At 45.9% G+C, this 27558-nt stretch overlaps 1 protein-coding gene across 2 annotated transcripts; it reads left to right on the top strand.

Moving 5' to 3' along the window:
• The first annotated feature begins 475 nt into the window (after positions 1-475).
• LOC8030733 lies at positions 476-19231 on the top strand. 2 transcript variants are annotated; one of them, XM_042292371.1, is made up of 6 exons: positions 476-749; positions 982-1146; positions 9069-9162; positions 9262-9434; positions 12382-12592; positions 17152-19231. In XM_042292371.1, exons 1-5 carry the CDS (start codon positions 747-749, stop codon positions 12466-12468), a joined length of 522 nt encoding a protein of 173 aa, XP_042148305.1. In that variant the 5' UTR covers positions 476-746; the 3' UTR covers positions 12469-12592; positions 17152-19231. The 2 variants fall into 2 exon arrangements, with proteins under 2 accessions (XP_042148305.1, XP_042148304.1); XM_042292370.1 differs by having other exon boundaries at positions 630-749; positions 9262-9324; positions 17152-19225.
• Positions 19232-27558: the final 8327 nt, after the last annotated feature.

The following is a 27558-nucleotide window of genomic DNA, read 5'->3' as shown; positions in this document are numbered from 1 at the left end:
GGATGTTTAAATCTAAAAAAAACAGCATTTAAAGAAATGGAGTAAAAGTTTGCTGAAATGATCCCAGTGTCGACAATATTATTTTCATAGCATTCACCTTCGGACATAATTCAAGGAAAAGCTAATACTGACTTTAATGTACACATATCAAGAAGTAAATGTTCGCGATGTCGTCTTGTCGAACACTATCATTTTCCATTCTTTTATTATTTGTGTTGGTACTTTTTCGCAGAGGGAGTCTAAAGCAAAATCCAAAAAGGAAGAAGAGAAAAGGCATTGCAACAAGGCAAAAGGCATAGGTGCCTGACGAAGTCAGGCTTCTGATACGCTATTTTGCAAAAACGGCAAAACATAATTTTTAGACAGAAGCTTATTCCCGCCATGAATTGCTTGTTCGTTTACAGAATGGTAGATGGCGCAAGCTACCAAGCGGGGAAAATGACTGTGTTCAGATGTCAAACCTTTTCACAATCGCGTTTGGGTGACGTCACAGACTGTTGAATTAGGGTTGGTTGGGTTGTAAACACGGTGGGTTAGAGTAACTCTGATTGACCATACAATAGTGTGTAAGAAGCTGGTAGCTGTGACATCGTTCACCTTTTTTTAATAGGACGAGTTAAAATCAGTCATCATTTAGAAAGCAAGCCTTGGGGATGGAAGTTGGAACGCACTTGTAGTCAGTCAACATGGCAACCCACACTGGAAGTTTGTAAACAGAAGATCCCGTTCACTCTGTACGAACGACGATGGCAAGTATAATTAGTTTCAGCACGTGGTATTGAATGACCACAAGTTCTCAATTTAATTCTTAATGTTTTGTGCATTTACTCATAAAGTCAAGAAAATCTTAATATGTCATTTCCGTGAGAAAATATGTGATTTGTCGACCATTTAGTACACGTTTCTAGCCATTTTTCTTGCTCTGTCTCTGCTATGAACTGTCCGATAACCAGGTAAGTCTTTACTACTCATGCATTGCAGACTAAAGGATGGGTGTCTTTCCTGGCGCTCTGCTTGGCCAGCATCGCTGTCTTATATCAAGTCGAAGTGGACAAAGACCGATGGATCGCTTCACAGTCGATCACCCTCAAGGCGAAATTGAGCGATGCCTTCAGATTTGTCACCACCTCCGACTACATGAGCAAGGTGAGAGACCTTTTTTTTTTTTTTTATTACGTAGGGGGTTGCCTTTAGGCATAAATGTCTTATATGTATGCTACAAGACCTGTGGTATGGATGAATTGAAGCAATGTCTTGTGATAGTTGTTGTCATGCAGCCACTTATGGTAGCTGGTGGGTGCACTGTGTTGGAGACCTGCAGCTGTAAGTAGGCGAGTGCGCTCAGTCTGTAAGCCAGGACAAGTCCATATAAGGTGACGCACATCCGCTTCCGTCGCGTCTAGGGGACACTTGGGGCATGTTGCCCGTCGTGTGCCGGGTGGAGAGCTCCATGTGCAGGTTACAGCCGGTGTAAGGGCCACCCCAGCCCGCAGTCTCCGAAGCACAACTTCCTCCACCCTGGTGAGATGGCGGGGGAGGGAGCAGACACACGGGGGGATAAGAGCGCGTGTGTCCTGCTGGAGAGAGTGTTTACGGGCGTGGAGGAGGGAAAGGGGTTCGGACGGGAGGGGGAGGGGAGGGAGATCGGGATCAGATGGAAAGTGTGCCTGTTGATCAGCTGCAAGGTTGTATTGGTTCGTGGCATGACCTTGAATCCAATACACCTTAATGCAGGTCGAAGTATTGCGGTGAAGGGTGTGTATCCTTTGACACAGTTCCATTGCTTTGGAAACCTTTTTGAGCTCTCGAATTGCCGCTAAGGAGTCTGTAAAAATGTGAAGATGGCGGATTGTCGGCAGCTTGGTGGTCACTGCTTGTATGGCGTCGTGAATGGCCTGTAGTTCCATGACAAGTGGGTCGGCTTCCTGAGATGTATATCGCTGATGCCCCTGGATGCATGTATGTGTGGAGCTGAGGAATGAGACTCGGCCACCGTCTGGGAAGATCGCTGCATCCGTGTAAACTTGACAGTGGTCGTCATGTTGGGTTTCGGGGCAGGGACGTTGGGAGGGTGTGCCCCCCTGATCGCGACGTCGTAACTTGGTCGGTTTGTTGGTGGTAATGTAGGTGAATTTCCATGGAGGTATCGTCTCCGACTGCACGTTCAGCGGGGGGCCACGTTGAAAATGCGCATGTAGCGCAGCAACCGCTGGTACAAACTGTTTTTTAATTTCCCTTGCCTGTTCTCGCTGAGAGATGAGTTCCGTGATTGTGTTGAGACTCGCGTGTTCCTGTAGGGTTGGAATTGGAGTAATCCGAGGTAGCGCCGTGATGGCGCGCATTGCGTCACGATTAATGGTTTCCAATTGTGACCACTGTGCCGCCGTGAGTCGATGGAATTGCGCTTGGTAAATTATTCGCGGTTGCAAGATGGCACGCACCAGCCGTCGAGCAATGTCTGTACGGGCACCACCCGCTTTCGGTGCTATGCGTCGAATGAGATGGAGAGTGGTAGCAGATGTTTGCTTAATCTTTCGGAGCCATTGAGTTCCACTTCCTGACTGGTGTATATCCAGGCCCAATATCCGGACATTCGTAGTCTCAGGTATTGTTATAGCACCCAGCCTGAGTTGAAAGGGGGCCTGGGTAAATTTCTTACGTCCCGCCTTGTTTGCTACCACAACGTAGCTAGATTTTTGCGAAGAAATTTCCAGCCCGGCTCGTTGTGAATAACTCAAAAGAATGTCAAGGGCTTCTTGAAGTTGTTTGGCTTGCCTAGAGAGGTCCTTGTGAGTTGTCCATAATGTGACGTCGTCAGCATAGACGAGAAATTTGACGTCCAGTACCCGATGGAGTTGCCATGCCAGAGGTATAAGTGCAATGTTAAAAAGAAGTGGAGCCAAGACGGAGCCTTGGGGGACCCCCCTATTGGACGTAAAGCATCCTTCTTGTTGTCCATCCACCCTTATAGCAAATGTTCGATTCCTAAGGAAGGAGTAAACAAATCGTGTGACCCGCGGAGGAAGCCCCAGCTCTATGAGGTTGCTCATTATGACTTTGTGATCAATATTGTCGTACGCTTTGGCAATGTCTAAAGCTACCACCGTGCGTACAAGCTGACTGTGAGGTGACACCTGTATGATGTCGTCCGCTAGAATCGACAGGCCTTCCTCAGTCCCCAAGTACGGTCGGAAGCCGATTTGTGCGGGGTGATATTTTCCGTATCTTTCGAGCCACCAGGATACTCGTGTGGCCAGCATCCTCTCTACAAGCTTGCAAATCGTTGGTGTAAGCGAAATCGGTCGTAACGCTTGGAGATTGTCGGGTGTCTTTCCTGGCTTCGGGATAGGAACAACAATGGAATGTTTCCAGTCAGAGGGGATATCTCCTGTCTCCCATACTTGATTGATTGCCTCTAGAAGTGTGTCAAGAGCCGGACCTTCTAGGTTTTGGAACACCTCAGTAGGGACACCATCGTGACCGGGGGTCGTGCGTTTCTTAGCAGTTTCAATCGCCGCAATAAGTTCAGCCATGTTAAAAGGACTAGAAATGTCTGCCTGGGAGGTGGAGTCGGGCTCGTCAATATCGGGGCATTGAATGGGTGAAGTCTGGTCATATTTGGGGAAGAATGTTCGAGCCGCATAAGTTGCAAAATCTTTCGGTGTGGTTTGCAGTGCGAGACGAACACACGCAGCTGGGTCGGGCTGTTTTCCCCCTTGCTCCATGGAGTGATATGTGCGCCATAGAGCTTTGTTTCCAGTACCGGTCCCAAGACTATCACACCACTCATACCACCGCTGTCTGGAAAGCCGTTTTTTCGTGCCGGCGCGCTTCAGCCGCAAGATGGTTGACACCAGATCGACCACCCGGCGTAGTTGGGTTCCTAGACGCAGCCACGTCTGCCTGCCGGCGCTTTGCCCATAGCTGTAGAAGGGTAAGGTCTGGTTGTGGTTGGTCTTCATCCACCGTCGTAGTGATGATCGAATCCCGAAGGAGCTGTTGCAGAGCTGGAAGGAGCTCCGTAGGATCAGTAGGGATCATCGTGGCCGATGCTTCTCGAAGCTTATCCCAGTGTGTGACCGTCACCCGACGCCGGATTTTTTTGAGGCAAGCACTGTGAAGGCCGATCTTTATTGGCATGTGGTCACTGCCCCAGGTGTCTGGTTCCGCGCGCCATTGCGGCACTCCAGGGCCAATCCACCAAGTGAGGTCGGGGGCATGGGTCCTAGCGGTCGTTGATGCAATGCAGGTTGATACCCCCGGCTGGTTGAGTAGTGTGAATGCGGCGTCTACCATGGTATTCCTAACTTGATCCCCTCTTCGGGTGTTGTACTGGTATCCCCATTCCCTGTGGGGAGCATTGAAGTCTCCGCCCACGAGGATAAAGACCCCCGGATACGTTGAGCGGAGGTGCCGTATCCATCCCAGGTTGACTCTAGTGCGTCGTGGTCTAGCGTAGAATGATATAAGAATGACAGGTGTCTTGACAGGACATGTGAGCACACCGACAACTTCTTGGTTACAGTTACACCATTTTCCAAGATCAATGGACGTTTGTGGTATTCTAGCCGATACATATACTGCTGCTTTTCCCGGTGCTGACATAGTTGAGGTTACGCGCTGATCAGGGATAGATGGATGATCGTACCCAATAAACTGGGATAAATTACATAGTTTATTGTGCTCTTGGAGAAGAAAAGCCCATGCATGTAGCTTGTTGTACAGGAGTTTCGTTTTGATTTCTCCAATTTTAGAGGTAAGGCCCCTACAGTTCCACTGTATAATTCCGTCTTGTGAAGGACGCACCATGGGGTTAGACATGGTGCAAACAGTCCTCAATGAGTCGTGTCATCTCAGTGAGGCGTTCTAGGATGGCTGTCCAGACTACTTGAGGGGCTTTTTGTGATTGATGTGGTGCAGTAGTCTGTGCACTTGTTTCGCCGGACGATGTAGGCACCGTTGCTCCCGTTTTTTGTCGTCGTGCGGTTACCAACTCTTTGTGTCTCCGAAGGTGCTCGAGCTCTTTGGATAATGCCTCTATCTGGGCGTCGATGTCATCCTCCGGCTGATGTGGAGCTTCTGCTTCATGTTGGGGCCGCCCTCGCGGACGTTTGTTTCGTTTGAGTACACTCGAATATAGGGGTTGCTGTGACCCGGATGTATTTTCTTCCAGTGGTCCCTCCGACGCGTTATCAAGCAGCTGATAGCGATTGTAAGTGGGGACCGTCTGCCCTATCGTACGCACGGTCTGACGCAACCGGGCTGTGGCCCTCTGTTTCATCGGACAGTTTGGGGCCGTCATGTCATGGTCATCTGATTTACACAGGCCGCATCTGTATCGCGGTTGTCCCTCTGGTGTAGTCCGTTCTGGGTCGATATTACGCTGGGGGCAGAATGCTTGCATGTGACCTTGTTTATAGCACCGATAGCAGAATATTGCCCTTGGGAGGTAGGGTTTCGGGTGCAGGACGCGGCCATAGTAGAAGAAGCGCTCAGGAAGACGCTCGGGGCCTTGTACCGTCACTAGGCAAGTGCGACTCTTTCCCATAAATCGGGTAGTGAGCACGGTGTGTGAATGGGATGTCAATTCATGACATATGGTTTCAGGGGTGTCTTCCGGGTCAATGTCGTATATAACGCATTTCTGAATGTTAGGTCCCGATGCAAAGTACGACTGTACTGGCAGTTGTTGGTCTTCTGATAGTGGTATCACTGTCAATGTGCACATTTTTTGTGCGTCTGTTAGGGAGGCCAGGTGTACGGTGATTGAGTTAGTCGACTTGTACACGACGTAGCCTTTGTAACCAGTAGTGCCCAGGCAGCGGTCAATAACTTGTTGAATTCGTTTCGTTGGAACCGAAGTGATGTCATGTCGTGTGAGGGGACGTATGTGAACACGGTACGATTGTGAGGGGGAAGGGGTGGGATAGGGACTGGAGGGATTTCCTGGGGTGGCCCTTACCTTTTTTGTTGGTTCCTCCAGTTTCTCCAAGTCTTTCTGGAACATGGGGTCTTGATACGTCCTTTTCACTGTGTTCCCAGAGCCGCTGGGGGCCTGGAATTCCATGGGGTCACCACCGTCTGTAGTCGTGTATGTTGGGTGGCCAGTACTCAGAGCACTGGGTAGATTGTCACCTTGAATGTTGGCTTGGGTTGTCAAGGGCGTGGTAAGGAATAGTTGCGACATGGTTGTTGGCGTGGGCGACGCAGCGCGCTGGGGGTCAGCCGGGGAGAGCGACATGCCCTACCACAGCTGCCTCCGTCGGCTGCGTGCCAGCATTGCTCGGCGAATCCTCGTTAGGCCTAACTATCAGGCGATGCTCTTGCAGGTCTTTCCAAAAATTAAGGGTAGAAAGGAACGTTGGGCGAGACAGCTCACCGAGGTCCGGAGGTCTCGATATGCTTCCGGGCAACTTTATGACTCTATTAGACCGCGATTTCCGCAGTGGGGCGACCAATTCCTACGGAGCTTTTAGAAACCACGTCTTCTTTCTTGCAGCGCTCGCAGCGCCTCAAGGTGAGAGACCTGCTCACGTAATCGTGTCGCGAAGGGGGGGGGGGGGGGGGGGGGGGGGGCGGGCGGGGGGGGAGAGGGAGAGGGGGAGGGAGGGGAGGAGGAGGGAGGGAGGGGAGGGGAGGGATGGATGTATGTTTCTCACATTCTACTCGGGTGACAACAAGTGTTGTTCCTGTGAAAATAACGGCAAACACCCCTCATTGGCCGCTCACTGGCTGTCGTATCTAGCTACAGGAAACATTGCCGGCGCCCTGTCAGTCGGCACGGCTGGTGAACAGGAAGGGTAACTTTCGCTGTGTCCTGCCATCGAACAATGTGACACGAGCGCCGAGTCACGGTTTGACAGGGAACATGGGAAGGTCGAGATTAGACACACTTAATGTGACAGTGGAACGCCCCGATGCTATGAGAATTCTGCACTCGGCGGCACCACAAGTCAATCCGAATTTCGCTGCACGGCCCCTGGCGCCCCATTCGCATGCATACGAAGCACCAGGTGCCTGCCGGTTTATGTGCAGCCAGCATGCCTTTCGCAGAACGGTATGAGGTGCATTCAATGTCATCTTCCATTTACCATTTTGTTCTCATGGCTGGCCCATGTGAGGAAAGCATTTCCAAGATTGATTTTGCTCCATGAAAGTTGTGGTATATATGAGCTTGTAAGTTTTATCAAACTGGTATCTATTAACAAAATAGCAGATTGACATCATGGAAAAACATTCTATAGTATGCATAAAAGGAAGAACTACTTACGCACACCCTGAGTGGGGAGTTTTGATGTGAGGCTGGCGTAGACCAGAGCCGTATATGGGGAGAGTTTGGTCAGTCTATGATCTCGCCGCCGTAACGCTCTCCTCCCGAGTGAGCCAATCAGCACGCGGCGCAGAGCGAGAGGCATGAGCGCATGCGCGTGAACTCCCGGCTGGTCCCAGCTGAGTGGGGAAGGCCGCCATCTTCGATCATTCCCCGGCAGAATGTGTGGGATCGGCATCTAAATCTTGATTATTGCCTTTTATATCGCTGGCTCTGGCAAGAAAATGACATTCTGTTACTCCTCGGTGTGTTAAAAAGCTAATAAATGAAGATTTTTTGGCGTATGGCAACAAACTTTTATTCAGGCGAAAAAGAAGTCCACCTGTAGCAGACGACGCGTAGCCTCAGCAGTGCTCTTCTCCGACCAGTCTCCGACAGCATTGCTAAAAAATGGCGGTCGTCTCCTCTCTGCTCCCTTTCTCTCTCGCTCCTTCGGCGCTCTCCTCCCTTTCATTTACTTTTCTCCTCTCCGGCACCTTCGCCGCCACACCCACTGGCCAAACTCTCCCAATATACGGCTCTGGCGTAGACATGCTGCCAACTGCCCATAGCTGCCCCTGGCCACTACCAAAGAGCTTCTGATGCATCCCTCCGGGGGTTCACATAGCCACCCTAATCTGGCCATGTGCTTTCGAAGCAAACTCATCAGCTCACGTCAGAGGCCAGCCATGCCCACAAGAGTGCCTGTTTTACAGAGAGCAGGCAGTTGGATCCTGACCAATTACTCGACATAAACACCATTAAGTTTATCTTTGTAAACTTCGGTGATTGCCTAACCTTAGCCTTGCATGAAATCCTGCCTAGGAAACTAGCTCAGAGGAAACAACAGCAGCTTAATATTGCTCCAGTCATCAACTCTCTGCAGCTAGGTGCACACCTTGTCTGAAACATAGGCTGTTCCACCCGCCATTCAGTTTCTTTTACAGCGATAGCTGTTATAGGCTCTTCCCACCACTGGAAATGACGTCCGTTGTTGTTGTTGTAGTTGTTGGCGTTGTAGCTGTTGGGGTTGTAGTTGTTGGCGTAGTAGGGCGTACGGTATCCGTCATCAACGTTACCATATCCTGGAAAACGATTGCCCGCCTCCTGCGGAATTCAAACTTGGGTCCTCTGGGAGCGAAGTGGAGGCATTACCAAAGAGCTATGCTACAGCATTAACAACCCGCTCTATACATAGGGCATTTATAGTATAAGCTGCCCAATGCATGCGCTCTCTGGAAAAATACGAAGAAATAGTTGGTAACAGAATGCCGTTGTAGCACTGTCAATGCCAAGAGCTTGTGCCGGGTGGCGTGCTTTCACGCACTCTAGAACAAAAAAAGAAACAAAAGTGTTCTAAACAAAATGGTCTCATATCTATTTTATTCCGAACGCTTTTGTCCACGCACCCCATGGTGCGTGAACACGACGCCGATGCCCAACTACTTTGCCATGACGTGTCGTAGCTATCGCTATGACTGTGCTGTGGATTAACACAGAACTGCTAAATATTTTTTGCTATGCTGTTATGCAGTAAAAAAGTTGCACCAAGCATGCATCCCGACTGTCCAAGTTAAGAGAGGTTTCACTGAAGCTGGAACTCTCAGTTTTCATAATAGATGCAACATTGTCACGCTTTTATTACCCCTAATATTTTGAGTGTGTTTTTGTGTGGTCATCCTAAATAACAACACAAAGGCTGTCAAACAGAAACTAACAAAGTGTTTTACCACTTTTCTTTTGACTTTTCATCCATCAGTGGTTTCCATTCGTGACCTCCGTTCGGGAAGTGGACGGAAAAGATATGGGCATAGGCAAGAAATATCGGGCAATCTACCAGCTCCCGGTGATAGGTAAATCAGACGTTTTTAAGGGTCCTTGAGTTATTGCCTGCTGTGAATTTTGAAGGCATACAGTAATTGTTTCATTTCCTAACCAAGTCTGTTTTTCAGGTGAATACGACATGCTGTACCGAGTGGTAGAGTACATTCCTCACAAGATGCTGGCTGTGGAGAGTGAGTCATGTCTGAGGCCTCGTATAGAGTTCCACTTTGACAATGTCAAGGAAAACGAATGCAAGATGAAAGTTCAGGTGCATTTCAGACGACGAAGCTACCTCTTTCAGGTAAACCTGCACGCTCATTACTTGTGTCTCTTTTAGCAAGTTGCCTGCCAAATCATATCATCCACATCGATACAGTCACCAGATCATTGTCCTGATAGACAATGATCCGGCCTGTCATGTGCAGCCCTCGTTTCTGCCAGTACCACATAGCATGATAAACTTGGCGCAACAAACCTCCGACCAGCTGCAATGCAGCACTAGGCCCTGATAAACTATAAAACATCTGCAGGCTATTTGCAATTTGAATGGGTGTGTTGCTTTTTATGTATTTATTTATTTTTTCATTATTTTAGCAATGTAATAAATGTTATTGTTGCATGTTTGAATGTCAGTAAAGTTTACAGTTTCTTTGGTGATTGCTGAAACTGCAATGAGGTCTGGTGGGTAACTTGCACGACAGGGTAACCGTGCTCGTTTTAGAAAATGGTGTTGAGGTGTTGTGAATGTTTGGATTGTTTGGACACTAGGTACCGGTTTTTAATAGCTTTGTGCTAATGAATGTTTGGACACTAGATACCGTTTTTTAATAGCTTTACAAACCTACTGCAAAGTTACAGTAATGCTAGGACAGTGTTTCTATGTTTTGTGGTCCCCTCCTGGGTCAGCAGAAGTGATGGGAGACCCCATCTACCCAGGGGGGAGGCAGGTTTCTGGATTATTACAATGACAAAAGTCAACTTTGGAGCCACTTTGACGCTCTGAAATGGAGAATAACCAAAGCTACTCACTCAGCACACATGGTTGTTTTAGTATATAGCTTTGTAGGACAACCAGCGTCAATAAAGAAAAAAAGTTTTATCGCTCAGCTTGACTGACGGTTGATGACTTCGGGGACCTTAAGGAGGCTTTCAGGGACCCCGAAGGGTCCGCAGGCCCCCCATACGAGAACCACTGCGCTAGGATATATATTTGATTTATTGGGTTAGCAAGGAAGCACGTCAGCTGTGTGTAAATTTTTAAATAGAAACATGGCCGAAACTCGGAGAGGCTAATGGAGAGCAGAAACAAACAGTATGACAGTTACCGTAGCAAGTCTAATTGCTTTTTTGTCTTTCAAGTCTGTCATTTTGGTTAGCCATGCTTATATATTGCAGAGGTGCATCATTGAATTGAAAGTGTTTCTCATTAATATTGGCTGCTTTCGTTCTGCTGATGCAATTATCTTTTCATACCACCTTCTCTCTTCGTGGTGCAAGCTATACTCCGGTATTACAAGATTTTAAAGCTTGCAACCGCCGACCAAGAGCAGACTGCCAATCTTGGCATCAGTTCAACGTCATGCACAAGATACAAATGAGCATACGAGAATCACAGTCGTTTAGTTGGTGCATCTCTGAAAACAACAAGGGAACGGTCATATATTGCTTTAGTTTGAATGAACAGTGGGGACATCTGGTGAACTACACTCAAAACTCTCAGCAAGCTTGTATTAGTTCTTTAGAGATGGCGCCACTTGCGCAGGTAGGCCTCCCGGCCCTAACTTAAGGTTGCTTTACGATTTCATAGGTCGGAAATAAGGTTTTTTGCGATATTTACATATGAAGAGGAAAAACAATAGGCATAATTTATGCTCAAGGGTGTAAGTAAACACGAGAAATTAATTAAACCTAGTCAAATAGTAAATGCTGGCAGCACGAGAAGCGTCCCGCTTAAACCCATGTTCACAAATTTACTTTTAGAAAGAGAGGTTTGTACAATTAAGGTCGTGCCCTAGTTATTATGTGGAAAGTTTTAAATATATAAGGTCTGGCTCATTTTGTGGCATCAAACACAGCAAAAACAGCAGTAGCATATGTCTCACTCTTGACTGTTTTCTTAAATACGTGCAATACAAAACAAATATTCTGAGCATATGTTAAGAAGAGTATGCTGGTTGGATTGACTTGATGATTTGCTTTGTCTGATCTGCATTGTCTTTACTTTATACTAATATGTGCAAGCATACTCTGCTATGGCAATGTTTTCATTTACTTCATCACACACTTTTAGAAACCATTAGTAGCTTTTTAATATCATAAATGAGTTACATTTATTGGGAATACTTTCCAGGCACTAGCATTTAAACTGTTGCCTGAATATAGCCTCCCCAGTCTTCTATACCTTTTCACAAAACACAGATTGCTAGTCATATCCAAAGATTCTAACCATGTTCAGGGAAAATCGCACAGAACAATGTTTGTCTCATCTTAATGGACATTGTAGGACGCAGAATGACATCCAGGATGGGTGGGGATGATCTATCATTGCCAATCAAATACTATGTGGAAAATTACAGCTTGATTCCCCGCAATACCCATATGCATTCATGTGAAGTCTGTAGAAGCTAAAAAATTCTAGACATTTCAGATGTGTGCAACATGAAACATTGCAGAAAACAATGTCTCTTAATACCGAGCCAAGAAGAAAGCACATTCAGACCAGCCAAAGCACTGATATAATACCGTGAACAGTGTGAGCGAGAGCACCGGAGCATATGTTCTTTGATACAATGCTGCACTACCTCGGGACTTATAAAACAGTGTAGTGGAGAGGGAGGGCTGCGAGGATGTGTACATCGGTGTAAGCGCTCACTCAAAGCCCCCTCTCCATTTCACAGTTTTATCAGCATCGAAGTAGAGCAGCATGTATGGAAGGTCATGCGCTCAAGTGTTCCCACTCATACTGTTCGCGATAGTACCTTCTTTTTTGCGTAGACATTCTTCTTGTCTTGACTTCCGAAGCATCTTTCTTCAAACGTTGTACACTAGCCCTGTCTTTCACACCTATTCATTGTCCATAAACCCGAATTTAGAAAACAGCCTGGCATCTACTATCTTATTGTGCCATCTATGAAAGGTACACTTCTCTCCGAACCTCGGGCTAGAAGTTACGATGGTTCCTCCTCGGTGTATTCCGGGCTCAGAAGCACGGGGATGTGCATTTCACGCCTCTTCGTGCTTCCTTTCAGTACACCCTCGGACCCCTGCTGCAGTTCCTGGCTCGCCAGCAGCTGCAGCGCTCCCTGTTCCTGCTGCGGATGGTGTTTCCGTACTGACACAAATACAGCCGGCAAAGCTCCCAGAACCTCCCTGGTTCCCTGGTGCTCGGCTTGCCTCCGCAGAGCTTGCGGTATTGAGCACCACAAACCCGCTGTTCCAAACAACGTCAGGACTCGCACGGTAAGGGCTCAGGCTTTTAACGGGACCATGAGTCTGAAGCGGCGGGTTAGAGGGCAACTCCGGCGATCAGTTTTTGCTGATCGCTGCATATAGCAGCGATCAGCAAAAACTGATCGCTGCTATATGCTTTATGGACGCGTAGTGTCTAGTCCGGGCACTGGTTATTCAGCGTGACAAAATCATTTCATATGATCCATTTTTAGAATGTACTATAGTTGCTTCGGAATGCAGTCCAGGGCAAAGATAAGCACTGCTAATCATCACAATATATATATATTTTTTTTTTGCTTTTTGCTTTTGTGGATGTGCTTGATATTGGGCATTTTATTTTTGCGACCAGGTCTCGGTAGTCAGTGTGCAAAATAGTCAGTATGCAAAGATACTGAGCCAAATCAAATGTTGCTGCTCAGCGTGTGTCAGAGGTGTTTGAGAGATGAGGGAATAATGGGGTAAGGAGGAGTGGGTTTCCCTCCCCTTCCCCCGATACATATATTGCAAATGTCTGAAAAGCCTGAAAATATTTGCCCTCCCCCTGTTTTGGCACCACCATTTATTTATTTGCTTATTGATTTATTTATGTACCCTAAAGGACATCTTGAGCACTACATAGACGAGGGGGGGATACACATTACAATGAGTCATACAGCAGAACCAATGAACACACACACAAAACGAGAGAACAGAAATAGAAGATACAAAACAGATACTTTCGGTGCTGCTTTATATCTTGTGCCCCAAAAATGTGCAGGGCAGTGATTGCACGTGTCTGCAATGTGATGTATGTCAACACTAAATAGTCATCAAAATTTAATTCCATCCCGAGTGTAGCAACTTGTTTTTTGGTGCATGTAAACTCAAAAGCGATGTCCTGTTGGAGACCATATCATTGTCTCTAGTTGCGCTATGAAACAAATGTACTTTTATAATGTAATATGCCGGATTTCTGTTCTTTAAAAGACCCATGCTAAGGAAAAAAACATCTTTAAATAGCTTAGATGGAAAAAGGATATCATAAAACAATTTTACAACGAAGAAAAAAAAAATTTTAGAGCTATAGACCTTTTCCACAAGGGCGCCGCCATCTTGAATTGTCGTCATTTCCAGTATGAGCGAAAACATTGTTTTGCCGTCGCCACGCCAATAGAAGACATTTAGGATATAAGCCTAACCATCACACTTTCTCGTTTTGACTCCCCTCTATTTTTTTGCTAATTGCAGGTTGAAACGTTTTATTATTTTGTCGTCGCCTGTACTGGAAGTGACGACAATTCAACATGGCGGCGCCCCTGTGGAAAGTGTCTATATTTACGGCGCTATACGAATTTGTAGTTGGCGCTCGTGGGCACCGCGGAAAAGTGGCCCTTTTTTATCACGTGATGGGCCCATATTTGTCATGTGGTGCTTACTCTCTTTCGGAAGTTCCTATGGTCTCAAAAAGTAACTTATTCATCTTTGTTTGAAGTATAACAAAAAACTAAGATGAATAAGTTACTTTTAGAGCCCAAAGGAAACTCCTGAAACAGCCCAAGCAGACGTGATAGACCTGTGCGCCGGTCAGATGACGGCGGCGGCGCCTCGAACCAGACGAACTTGTGCGGCGGCGGCGGCGACAGCGGTGTGGAGAAACGTGTTGAAGCGGCGTCGTATAACGCTCAGCGTGCGGCGGCGGCGACGCAGAGGCCTACCACATGACCAGCAACGGCTCCCGTGGGCGCCAACCACAAATTTGTATAGCGTCGTAAATATAGTTCTGAAAATTTTTTTTTTCTTCGTTGTAAAATCGTTTTACGATATCCTGTTTCCATCTAAGCTGTTTAAAAAAATGTTTTTTTTTTCTTTACATGTGTCCTTTAAGGAACACTGACACATCAAAATCATTTTTTTTTTTTTATTATCCAGAACGATTGGAAACGATGCCGGAACATTACCCTCGAAATTCTAAACTTGGTAGTTCAGTATTTGTAAAGTGAAAAAACAATTTCCAAATGCCGAAATCGAAGTTCCCGTGCGATCCGCGCCGGTGTGTTGAAGTCAAATATTGCGGAGTCCTGAGAGTCGACTTTCTTTCACGACTCCGTGCTGTTGCCATCGCGACCCGATGCGAGGAGGAAAGGAGCGGGAGATGAGAGCGCCGGCGGACTGAGAGAAACCGTTTTTTTTCCATGCGAGTGGTACCGCCTTCCCAGGTAGCATGTTTTTCTAGGGAGGATACAATTCCAGAAGGCGACATCACACCAGACTCCGATTTTTGGTATTTCAAAAAGAAGGGCCGTAGTGAGTTCGCAATTGCGTTAAAAAGCATGTTTTACGATTGCCGTTATTAAATGTTATAGAAATGTCGCCTACAAAGCTTTCAAATTTCATAATTTTTGACGTCACGAATCAAAAGAAGCGAGAAGGCAAAGAACGGGAGAGCAAAACGCTGAAAATTTAAAAAAACACGCGCGCGTGAAAAAATTTTCTTTTTTGCAATGCATTTTTTTTTGCGTGGTTATCACTGCAACTTGCATTGTCTTAGACAATAAAAAAAAATACGACCCTTGGGGTGTCAGTGCCCCTTTAATGTTCAGTATGATCTCTCAATAATTTTGTTAGTGTTGTAATTTTCATACTTTTTTCTGGAGCAATGCATAATGATTGTGTAGTACAGTGGTTCTCAAATGGGGGTCCGCGAAGGCATTCTGGGGGTCCGTGAAGCTCTGCCTCATCTGTAAAGCCCGGCAATAAAAGTTGTATTTTCTTCCGATCGAGAAGGATTTTTTTCATTTACGGTCTAGTTTCTCGTCTGTATGTCAATAAGAGAAGTCTACTTCACACTAGCCCTTAGCTAAATCCATTTATAATGTCAATATTATATTCAACTTATACATTTCGCCTCCCCTCATCACGAAAGGTGCCCTCCATCATCTCCGCTGGTCCACCAGGGGTCCGCGAAACATCAGTGGTTGAGAACCACTGGTGTAGTAGAAGGTATAGTCATTAATAAAGAGGTGAAAAAAAAAAAAAGAAAGAAAGACAGGTCATGTACCCATATACACCACAAAAAAAAGAGGGGGCAAAGCACAGTTCACTACAGAATGTGACGCTGAAGAGATTGGGTGACTTGTTGCTAGCTATAATGCATTGTTGCCATTGACTGAACAAACTCCCTACTCATGTTGGTATTGTGTCTCTAACACTTATGCCTGAGCCATGCTCATGGGTCTTCAATAATTACTCCAACCATGAACAGTCAAGTAGCCTCAAGACGGGACAAGATTATATCATGAAGCTCAAGTTTGTTTCCACTTTCACGCTCATTGCTGTGCAGAGTGGATGGTATAAGTTTATTCAAAAGTCCCTCTGCTCAGCACTATTTGCCGTTCACAAAAACGTTACTAACCTGAACACTCCTATTAAGTGCACCGTACACATTTATCTTGAGAGCGAAGCTGGAGGGGTGCTCTGATAACAAACACAATAGGCTGTTAAAAGGTATGGGCAACATCAACAGCAACCATCTCTGATTATTTCCAGAGCTCAGCCTTGTTCCTTATCCTTGCAAAGTTGTGTGCCCCCTGCTATCGAGCCCAGCTCAAGTTTGTGTTGTCCGCACATGAGCCTGAATGGTTTGGACCGTGCCTAGTGTGACCCAATTTGTGGTACTGCTGACGTGTTGTCTAGACACACTCGAAGCAAAGAGAAACAATCTGACATATGGTCATGGTTTTAAAATGTCTCATTTAAATACGCTCACCGAGCACATTGAGTCTTCTTTCCATTTTCTTTTGTGTGCAGGAAATGTGGAATGTAAGAGAAAGTTCATCATTGAGAGAGACTTTTTGGATTTTTTTTATAGACTTGAATCATATATCTGATTCCCGACGCCTTTTTGCAAGTTGCATGCACCACTATGAGAGCCACGGGAAACGATCATGCTTTTGGAATTTGCTTTTAGTTGATACATTCGACAACGATTTTGCTATGCTTAAAAAAAATGTGGAAGAGCAAATTTTGATTTTTGCTTTCTCAACCACGCTGCACGTAGTTAATGCTAATTTTAGACGTCATTGCTCTAGTGTTGATCATAAGGAACTGCGAGTGTTTGATTACATGTCAAAACGGCGCCATCTACACACCAATTCCTTTTTTTTTTTTTTTTTTTTTTTAGGGAAGGCATATTAGCAATTTTTTTTTTTTTTATGCAATTTGGATGTTGCAGATTTCCAGTCTAATCTTCTTTACTTGGTGGCAGAGTCTGGTCAAACAGAAAAAGTGTTGTTGGTATAATTCCGCAATCAGCTCGACAGCTCTTTTGTCGGCTTATCTTGTATGGGAAATGACATCACGGAAGGCAGAGAAGGAATTCATTAACCAGCAGGCACTCCTATCTGTGTAGTGAAAGGAGCCTATCACTTTGGAGTCTAGAGCACGGATGTGGCATGCTCACTTAGTTTACAAGTCTAGAAACTGCATTGTTTTCCAGGGACATCAGTGATCATACCGCTGCGCTAGCACAAGTATCTACCAACACCTTTGAGTGTTTAATTCAAACACTTTCGTTCTTCTCTTGCTTTCAGAATGCAAGCTTAGTGGGTTCCTGCTGTGAGGATTGAATCACGCACGCTGCTGTGCGCATCAACCAAGTGCACAGTCTGCTTCGCTACCATGATGTTCCAAGTTTCTCACCATCTCATCGAGGTGTATGACACTTGTGACAGTCATTCAAGCAAGAGACAGCAGTGAGAAGTTTCTGTGATGTGTTTCCTCTGTTTGAACAATGTTTTTTTGTTTTGTTTTTTTTATTGCAAAGTAAGCAGTTTGTCAAGGAACTAGAGACTAAGCATATTGGATGTGGTATCCAGTTGTTTTTCTCTATGCATTCATATATTTTGTGTTCGGCAGTACAATTTGAGAGCGCAAAGCATGCATCCTTGTTCCAGCAATGCTACAGCCTAGAAGCAGCCGAAATTCGCAGAGAACTGCTCGCAAGTCACAAATTCATATGCTTGGGGGGTAACACTGCAGTGAGGTGCAGGTGTAAGCAGCTGAGTTTAGATGGTGCTCTGGTGACGCAAATGTTTGTACAGGAGTTACAGCTAAACAGGAATTATAGCATTACATGCCTCACTGCACTATATCCCATAGAAACAGCTGTTTGTGATCAGTGCTAAAATGTAGCTATCTTTAAAGTGCTGCATTGAGGCAGAAATGGTTCATGGGGAGCTAGTCATTCTCTGGAATGCATAACTCGTGGCTCTAGTAACCTTTCCGATCACCTTGCATTGGTTGCCCTAGTTATATGCGAGGAACAGCAGTTTAATGTTGCTGCAAATACTGCTAGTACATTCACATTTTTCGTTCTTGGTTAATATCAAGATGAGCCAAATTTTTGCTGAATCGGGGGATTTCAGTCAGAAATGAACATGCTCAATGGTCCTTGATTTTGACTCAGACTGATAAAATATTTTGTTATCTGTGCTCCCTATGCTCAGCAGACAAAGATGTTTGGGATTGAGTTTTTCTGCTGATTTCGATTGATTATTGTATAGTTTCGAACTTAGGAACCTCGAGGTCAACCTGAAATTGCCCGGAGATGTCAAGCAGCTGAGGAAAAAGTCTGGACATCTTTTGAGAAAATCACTTAAGGACCCCTAAAAAGAAAAAAAAAAAAACTTTTTTAAACAGTGGTTGGGACACGCATTGTCAAAATTAATTTTATGAAAAAAAGAAAAGTTTTAGAGAAATATTGGCAGCGCGAGACACGATTTAGTCGGTAGTCACCTCCTTCCCACTTGTTTTCTCTCGGCATTTCGGGTGCGTGGAGGAGAGGTGGATCGGCTTGGCCATCACATTGAGGCGGAGAAAGTGTATGACCATCTCGTTGAGGTGGAAAGAGTGCATGGCCATTCCGTGACGTCATGGACTTTGCGCACTGAAGTTAAAATAAATCTTCCACCGTCAGTATTGCTATACTTAAAAAACCTTTGTTCGCGTAAAATTTTTTGACATGGGTGTCCCCACCAAACTGTTTAAAAAAAAGTTTATTTTTTTTATTTTTAGGGGCTGTTAAACCATTTAGTTGGGAACCACTGTTTGCCAGTGGGTCAACCTGGAATGTCAATCATTTGAAAAAAAAAAAAAGTATAAATTTTCTGAGAATTTTATTAAAGCCACTTTATCCTGGAACTGTATGAGAACAGGTTGACTCGAAGTCTGCTTCTATTTGAGACACGAGCTGGGATGATCTGTACACCTTTTTCTTTCTTCTTTGTGAGATATTGGAACTTCCTTTATACACAGCCAAGAACAACACAAATGTCAAGTGATGTTCAAAACATGAATTTTGATTTAGACCAGTACAAGTCACTACTATTCCCAAGCCTGAAATGCCATTATTATACTTGACTTTTATGGGTGCTCTTGGTGGCTGTTTTTACCCAAATTAGGTGTAAAATTTCGCAAAACATATGAAAAAAAAAAAAAGAAAGCCTGGTAAATTTTTTACCATTGTAGAATCGAGGAGCATAATTTTAGTGTTCACCCCAAGCTTGGTCACTAACTTTCCTGAGTGGACGAATAAGCCAATATGATTAAGACATTAATTCCAAACACCCTTCATTATTTGTAGGATGCAAAAAAAAAGAGTGTCTGCCTGAAGTGCTAATTTCATTTAATTTCTGCCTGCTGTCGTCCTAATTGTCTCAGGCAGCTGTGGCACTGGTGGTTATTCTTAGAACCGCTGACATCTTCGGTCGGCAGACGTCTGTTCAGCCGTAATGTGCCGGTCAGTAGGTGTCTTCAGCTGTAGTGTGCCTATCGTTCGGTCGGTCGACACAAGCTCTTGCAATCACAAGGTTAGACGCTGCAATGCCACGGACGCTTGAACCCGTTTATCAGTGTTGCTTCTACGATCAACCTGCACTCCAGTGAAATATCTTATTTGTATGAGAAATTTCTTGGTCGAATGGGATCAAATAAGAACATATAAGATCTATACAAGGGTATATAAGAAGTTATAAGAAATTGATAAGTGGTTTGTTATAACATAATCTTAAGTACATTGTACCTATATGTTCTTATGTGCTCTTATAAGGTTCTTATATGCTCTTGTAAAGCGCCGTTCACACTCTTGCAACCCAGTATGACCGAGAGAGACAAGACCGGGTTTTAAGCCTCTTGCGACAGCGTACAACCTGCTCTGAAGCAGCGCATCGAATCCTCCGCCGTCGCAAGAGGCTTAAAACCCCGTCTTGTCTCTCTAGGTCGTATTCAATTCAGTTGCAAGTGTGTGAACAGTGCTTAAGGTTCTTATATGACCTTATCAAAGCATATGTGTTTTTTTTACCAAAACATTTCTTATACATATAAGATATTTCACTAGCGCAGGGCCACGGCGGTCTGAGCCATCCTTTCGGAGCCTCTTGTTTTGCCTTTTCGTGGACACTAGTATAATGCATTGACGTGTCGGGCATTGAACACACCGCTGGAAAACGGATTCCAGGCATTGTAACGTTAGTCAATAACTATACTTTGAGCTTGTGTCGGCAGTTGGTTGGGCTTGGCAGTGAAGATTTTCTTGTCGCTGCATCGTTCAAACCACCGGGTTTTGGAACAAGTTCACTGCCCTGCCCACTTGTGGGGTGTGTTACTGAATTTCACGAAACAGCATACCAGGGCTAAGAAATGTGTAGAAATTGGAGCTTTATCTCTTGACATTTCTTGTGCCTGCCCCTCTCCTCAAATATACTTCCCACGCCTCCGAGAAAGGGTTTAAACTTTTCACCGGCAGTGTGAGAACGGCAGGGAATAGTTTCAGTTGTCCCGTCTCCAGCGCGAGTTTCTAGTGGCGTATCCAGGGGGGAGGCTGGCTTCAGCGCACCCCCCCCCCCCCCTTTTCCCGAAATCCAGCTTACCCTATAATATACACATGCACTTTGACCCCCTGCACACCCTGATTGATGGGCATCCCAGCTACCTCAACCTTTCCCCCCCCCCCCCCCCCCCTCCAAAAACAAAGATTTCTTCCTACGCCAATCCGAGCTTCCTAGCTTCAACAACTCTTCGGCGTCTCCCCACTTCCAGAGCGCTCGCGCAGCCAAAGCACGGCGGAAGGCTTAAAGCGCGTACTGGAGGACGAACGTTTGAAAGGCACTTCAAAACAGTTCCCACTCAGTCGCTGACTATAGCTATAGATATCACTCTGTGAAGTGCTACGTACCACCATCACCTGCAACTGAAAGTGGACAAGGCCGCAAAAAGCCGCTATACACTCAGGGACAACTTTTCATGGCAATTTAGTCAATGCTATGGGCACCCGTGTGCTCGTTGTTTCTGAGTGTAGGCAGTGTAGGCGCTTCCCTCTTATTCCGTTCACTTCACTTCATCATTATCGCAGCAGGACAGGTTATTGCCATTTTAGATTATACAGTGTCCATGCCAGCATAAATCTTTGCGGAGACTCGTCAACGCCCGCTTCGCTGGCTCGGCATCAGACGAGAGAAGGTCAGCAATGGCAGCTGCAGTCTGGCGGTTCTGTTTGCGAGTACGTGTTGGGTAGGTATTGCATACTGGACAGGGCGCGAGTGTTGGTTACCAGATTCATCAACGGAAATAATTTCTCAGAGAGGTAATTATTCGAGAGAAATAATGAGAAACATCCGTGTTCCGTTTTTGCTATTGAAGGCGATAGGAATAACTTTCTATGCCATTACTAAATTTACTGCCGTTGTCCTCTAACGTCAGAACCTGAAAGTTTGTCTTTTTTCGACTGGAACTTGGCCAACTTTCTGGGACATTCCGTGGACTAAGCTTTCTAGAAAATATCAAAATTCTATTTGATTTGCGCTTTATGATAGCCATTACGATATTTTCTCAAGAAAAGCAGAAATTTATAATTTTGGAAATATGGCCCATAAGATTCAATAAGAAAAAAAAACAACGCTTATTGATATTTTATGACTGTCATCTAAAATATTCCGGGGAGCATTGCGATGTTTGTCGTTTTTCAGTTGGAATTATCATTTTAAAGGGCTCCGGAACGGGGGGCGGGGGAAAGGGGGGGGGGGGGGGGGGGGCAGTTGTTCCCACAGGTTCGAAACCAGTGGGAGCATGCCCCCCCCCCCCCCCTTCACACACATACACACACACACAGCTGTTCCAAGCGCCCTCCCCTCCCACCACCCGTGAGAGGGGTGGTGGGAGGGGAGAATATATATATATTTAGAGAGAGGGTGAACTACACGATGCGACAGGAGCCCCCGGACGTCGCCCCCACGCATCAGATATACTTCCGGATCCCCTCCTCATTTTAGTGCATGCGCCGAAGCGTTTATATGGCCAAGACAGAAATCGAAGCAGTCCTTGATATATATATATATTTTACTCTGCACTTTTTTGTTGTAGTTTTTCTTCGAGTATGATAAATGCATTGCCTAAAGACGCATTCGACCCGAATAGCACTCGAAGGTACACTGCAGACGAAACTAGGCGGCGTGCTTTTAAATTGTTTAGCTGCCTGTCTCGAGGTTCGCGAGTTTTCTGACACATTTGAGACCCTCCTCGGCTTCCGGACAGCGCCTTCACCAGCTTCGTACAAAGGGGATCGGTGGTTGATTGGCGTGACGCGAGTCGATGAGTCGGCTGAGTCGCTAGCCTTGGGCAGCTCGTGCAATCGCTCCTCCACCAACGCAGCTCACCGCGACGGTCTCGCGGAGGCGCGGCTATAAATAGACCAGCGTCACCGTGCGAGACTGCGACGAAGTACTTTGCTTTGTCGAGAACAACACACTCCGCGAGTGTTTTGCAAGCGCGCCTGATGTCACCATAACTATAGTCCACATAAAGAAGCAACGAGGGTGTTTCCAAATGCTTTGCAAACGAAAAAAAAAATTAATGATTTAAGTTTAATGAAAATTTTCGCAAAGGTGTCTATGTGGTGCGTTTATCGTACTAAAATGTCATATGAGTAAAACGTGAAAACATCTTTGAGGTGAACACCCGGAAGCCGATACACCAGGTCCAAGCGTGTGAAGTACCATATCCCTGAGTAGCCTGGTTAACCAAAAGGATGTTACCCTTTTCCTGCCTGTGCAAAGGAAAAATAAAAAATCATTTTTTAAGCGTTAAGTGTTCTTTTTCTCTGAAACTCACATTTATGAAATTTGAGTGCGATAAATGCATTACCTAATGACGCGTCTTTGTGAAGAGCTTCAATGCACTCCGTTTATTGATTTGTTTATACGGAAAAAAAGAAAAACGTTTCTTTTTATGTACGTGATTGGTTTATCCGGTGAAAGCGAACGCACAAAAGCGACGAGCGCCGTGACGGTGCACTTATGGACACTGCTTGCTTGACTCCGCCAGATCTCCAACGTTGCGCGCAAATCGTCCTCAGTGTGGACGACGTGGCGTATGATACGGTACACCTAGGCTATCTAATTGTGCTGACGCAAGAGTTCGTACTTCCTGGTAGTTAAACAAGCCCAAAGCAACCAAGGAAGAAAAAAAAAAAAGGCTTAAAATGATTAGCGAGGAAATGATTGTGCCGCAGTACGCGAGCCTGCTCTTATCCCGGGTTTGCTCAGTCAACAACTAGGCGCTTGACACGATAGCCAAAGATAGGTGCGAGCAATAGAACGAATAGGCGGTGATGGCTGGACTCGCGATAAGATGAGGAGACAACAATAGCGCAAGAAACATCGTGCGATTTGTAAGAGGAAGAGATGGAGTGTCTGGCGATGGGGTTGGGAAACGGACGCACTTGCGAAGCCTGAGACGATACTCGGGGAGGCTACTTATCGGTGATTGTAAGGGGCGTCTCGAAAGAAAATCGGTCCACCTTATCGGTAGTGTCAAAAGAGGTTCGCACTTACAAATGAGGGCAAACACTTATCTTGTACCAGGAACTGATCTGCCTGAATGGGCCATTATATACAATAGAGTGCCAACAATTTTGTTTCGGGGCGGAACTTCAGCCCCATAAGCCCCCTCCTCCACCTTCCTGAGTAAGCTCATAGGGTGTACCAAACTGTACTCTCGTAGTTGCCGCCTCGGATAAAAACATTTCGCGCATACTTCATACTCTGCTCGAAGTACAGCTCTCACAAGACGTGATTGTTAGAAAAGAAACGGAAGTTTTTTGTCTTTTTTTTATGTGAACGATTTAAATAAATTACAATTAACTTAAATGCGCGTACAAGTCTTTTAACTCACCACATAAAGGGGTAAATCACTAACACTCCGCGATAAGTCGAACTTCTTTTACTGCAGTTCTTGCGGTGAATTGCGATGAGCAGCAGAACACGGCGGCAATGTATGGTCGATTTGTGCGTTGATCCTGTTACGACTTTAGTGATCTGATTGCGTGTTTCTCAACGTCCCAACTTCCCTATCAAACGAAACTGGGTTTTACATCATGATTACCAGGTGCAGTCTCACTGAACGTGAATACAAATGGATGAATAAGCAGCTAGCCGCAAAGGCGATGTTCTGCGCCATTGTAGGCTGATTTTTGCAACATCATTCAGAGAATACTGAAAGCACCCCATCTTCGTACAACTTCACTTGCGGCGTCTTTCTCTGTCTGAGCATATGCAGTTACAAGATAAATAAGGGGAGATATCTGTATCGCTTAGTAAACGAGCTTAATGACTACTAAACGTCAATTAACTACCTTAAAAAAGAAAAACGATTTGGAGGATTCATTGAAGGGCTAGCGGACACAATGGATTAGCCCTCGCAGCGTATAAATGTTGTTTACAACACGCGTGCGGATAAATCTCGTACTAAGGAGATAATCTCCAGCGCAAACGTAAGTCGCTTATCCTTTCGGCTCGAAAAAAAAAAAAAAAAAAGCAGACCGTCTCCCATGATCCGTGTGCGCATTAAAGGAATCGCCTGCTTCGAGGAAATGTATGATCTGTGCCCCTTGATGATCGCTGCTGAGGCAAGATAAGCGCCAGTCGCACGATGTAATGACAACGAGAGAAACGCGCAAGAAAAAGGACGAGGAAAACGCGCGCCATACGCCCAGAGGTTCGGGAGCTCAGCAGCGCCGTCTGTTCGGGCCGACATTGGCCCGAAACCAATTTGTCTTTGAGGAAATGCGGCGGTGTTGTTCGGGGAGGGGCCCTTGGCATATCCACGGCCAGGCACGGTTACCGCCATCGGGTGCTTGGACAAAAAGGTTACACGCGCATGCCGCAGGTGCGTGCATCACTCGCAGTACGTGTTTGCGTACAAAATGACTACTTGTTAATCTGCTGGTGCAGACGATCAAGCAGTTAGAAGCACCTACCACTACCTTGCCTGCCACCCTTTGGCGAAGTGCAATACGAAAGAACATACTAATCTTTTACTGTTATATATATATATATATAAACACATTTTTTAGTCAAACTTATGCGGTTGGTGCAGGTGAGTTGTACGGCCAGGGAGACATGATATAAGGGGCTAATCGTAACGATCAGTCGGCTAATTAATTAAAATTAGTTAATTGAATGTTTAGTTAATGAAAATAGAGGTATGGTTCCAATTAGAAACTTGCTCAGGGTCATCGAAAACCACTAAATCATTTTTTTTTTAGAAAGATATTACGCGGGGGAAGCATTTTACGGCGTTCTGTAAAAACGCTTTATTTGGACGCGTTTCTAGATTTCGGTTTCTTATCGTAGCGCATCTCTGAATCCGCGGTCCTGCTCCCCAGTGGCCAATAAGCGCAACGCACGTACGTACACATCGCGACACTGTTAGCGCGAACACGACATCGGCGCATTTTCGCATTTTAGTTCTAAGTAGTATTGAGTTAGCACGAAATTTTATCGCTTACATTATATAACTAAATGAGCTCTTTCCGCAGCAATAATAACTTGGTTGACATCCCTGGGTTTCAAAAAGAAAAACTGGAAAAACCGGCGATCGGTTGTTCGCGCTAACAGTGTCGCGCTCTGTACGTCCTACTTCCTCCGATCCTACGAGGGAGCCGCGGGGGTGGCTTCGCGCCGCGACCACCGGAGAACAGGACCGCGGCCGCAAAAATGCGCTTCGATAAGGAACCGATACCTAGAAACGCGCCCAAACTGGGCGCTTTTTTTTTGAGAACGCCATAACATTATGCCCGTGTCTTTTATTTTCATAAATAGTTGCTTCTGGGTTACTTTCGAGCGTCGTGTGCACCCGTTTTGTAGCAGCGGAGCATACGGTTTCCGTCGCCTCCGCGGGCGGCGGACCTCGTTGGCGTCCATTCTTTAACCAGGGTGTAGCAAGCACCGGTGTATAGCCCCGGTCCTCGGCTCCGCGGGCTCCGACGGAGAGCTGGCGCTGATTACTGGGTTTCCAGATAGCGGGTCGAGATAAAGACGCTGAATTATATGTGGTCCCCTCTCGTCTCCCAGCTGTCCTTGTTTCCACTTGCGTCCAACGAAGACCGCTGCAGGCGTCGCATGGAGCTGATTCGTCGCATATGTACGAGCCGCGCCGCACTGTTTGCTGCACACACGGTGACATAATTGTCTGCGGGCGCGCTTCAAGCATCTTCGAAGCATGTTTCCTTCATACACACGTGTGCAATTGAACACGCCTCGGGTACTGTCTCCAGACCGCATAATGTATTTGCAGTGTGTGAGCGCGACTTAACACACATTTGCGTTCGACTGACCGAGTGCGTTTTAAGCCGGGGTCACACTGCTAAATATATCATATTCACAAAATACAGTCTGCAAACATAAGTCGCGGCGCAATATATCCGTGGTTCGAATGCCGCTTGCTAAGTGTTTTGCTTCAACTCATTGCCACGCTCGGCATTTCAAGCACGGACCTTGCGGCGACTCGCGTTCGAATCTGTATGCAGTCTCTTTTGTGTGTTGTATGTATGCATAAGCAGGGCGACCTCGGCTTTATTGTGTTTAACGCAGTGGCACATTGGCGGTATCTGTGAAACACTTCCGGCCTACGTGTATATATATATATTTTTTAATTCTTTATAAAGTTTACGCGTATAATTCTTCCACCGTGGGTATGAAAAAAAAATGACGATGTTATCAGCGATTATGTTCAACAAACGCGCTTAAATTTGATCTCGCAAGATGCTGCGAAAAACCCAGTCTATATTGTACATAGGCTGGGTATAGGTGCTCAAGGTCTACTCGATAGGCATCTGGCTCCAGCTGCACCGGGGTGTAAAATATAGTGTGGAAACGGTTACAGCTGAAATCACAAGACACGACATGTCTCAGTCAAACACAGATATGTAAACCAGCCTAACGTGTTTCTTTTCTCTATTTTTTTTTCTTATTTTGCCTCGTCCTGTTTACACTGCGCGGCACACTTAGCGCAAACACGACATCGGCGACATTTTTGTTTGTTTTGTTTTGCTTTGCATTTATACGAGGTATTGACGAGCATCACATACCTTATTGCGAGAGTCGTTGTTCCGAGCGATCACGCCTTTACATAATCAGGAACAGCTAAAAAAAATCCTGGGCGTGGCTCATTATGTTTCCCGCGTCGTGATTGGTTCCCCGGCGTTTTTATTGGCTAACGCCGCAATTTCATTGGCTGCGGAGCGATCTGCGATAATCAGATGCTCCGCACTTGCCCCACCCCCGTGTTTTTTTTTTTTTACTATTTTAGCGATTTTTATTTAGAATAGATCATTTTAATTCAAGAATAGATTAAAGACCAGTTGATCGTTTGACCATGTTGACTGCGTCTCCCCCGGTGCACATGGTGTCAACGCAACAATCGATATTTTTAATCGTGATGTGTGTAATCGGTGTGCGTCACACGCTTTAATCAATTTCGAGCGGTCCATCCATTTGTTTAATGAGTGGTCCGCTTGCATAACAGTGTCCTTTTTTTTAGAGCGCAGCTCTTAGGGGCCCGTTTCCAGCCTGAGCGGCGTCGGCGTCGCCGTTGGCGTCGGCGTCGGCGTAACCGCGCCCCTCCCCCTCCTCCCTCCCCCTCCTCCTCCTCCACCTCCTCCTCCT

Source organism: Ixodes scapularis, unplaced genomic scaffold, assembly GCF_016920785.2.
Source record: "Ixodes scapularis isolate PalLabHiFi unplaced genomic scaffold, ASM1692078v2 PGA_scaffold3__209_contigs__length_174095766, whole genome shotgun sequence".
Lineage (NCBI taxonomy): Eukaryota > Metazoa > Arthropoda > Arachnida > Ixodida > Ixodidae > Ixodes > Ixodes scapularis.
This window is presented reverse-complemented; position numbering and strand designations above follow the sequence as displayed.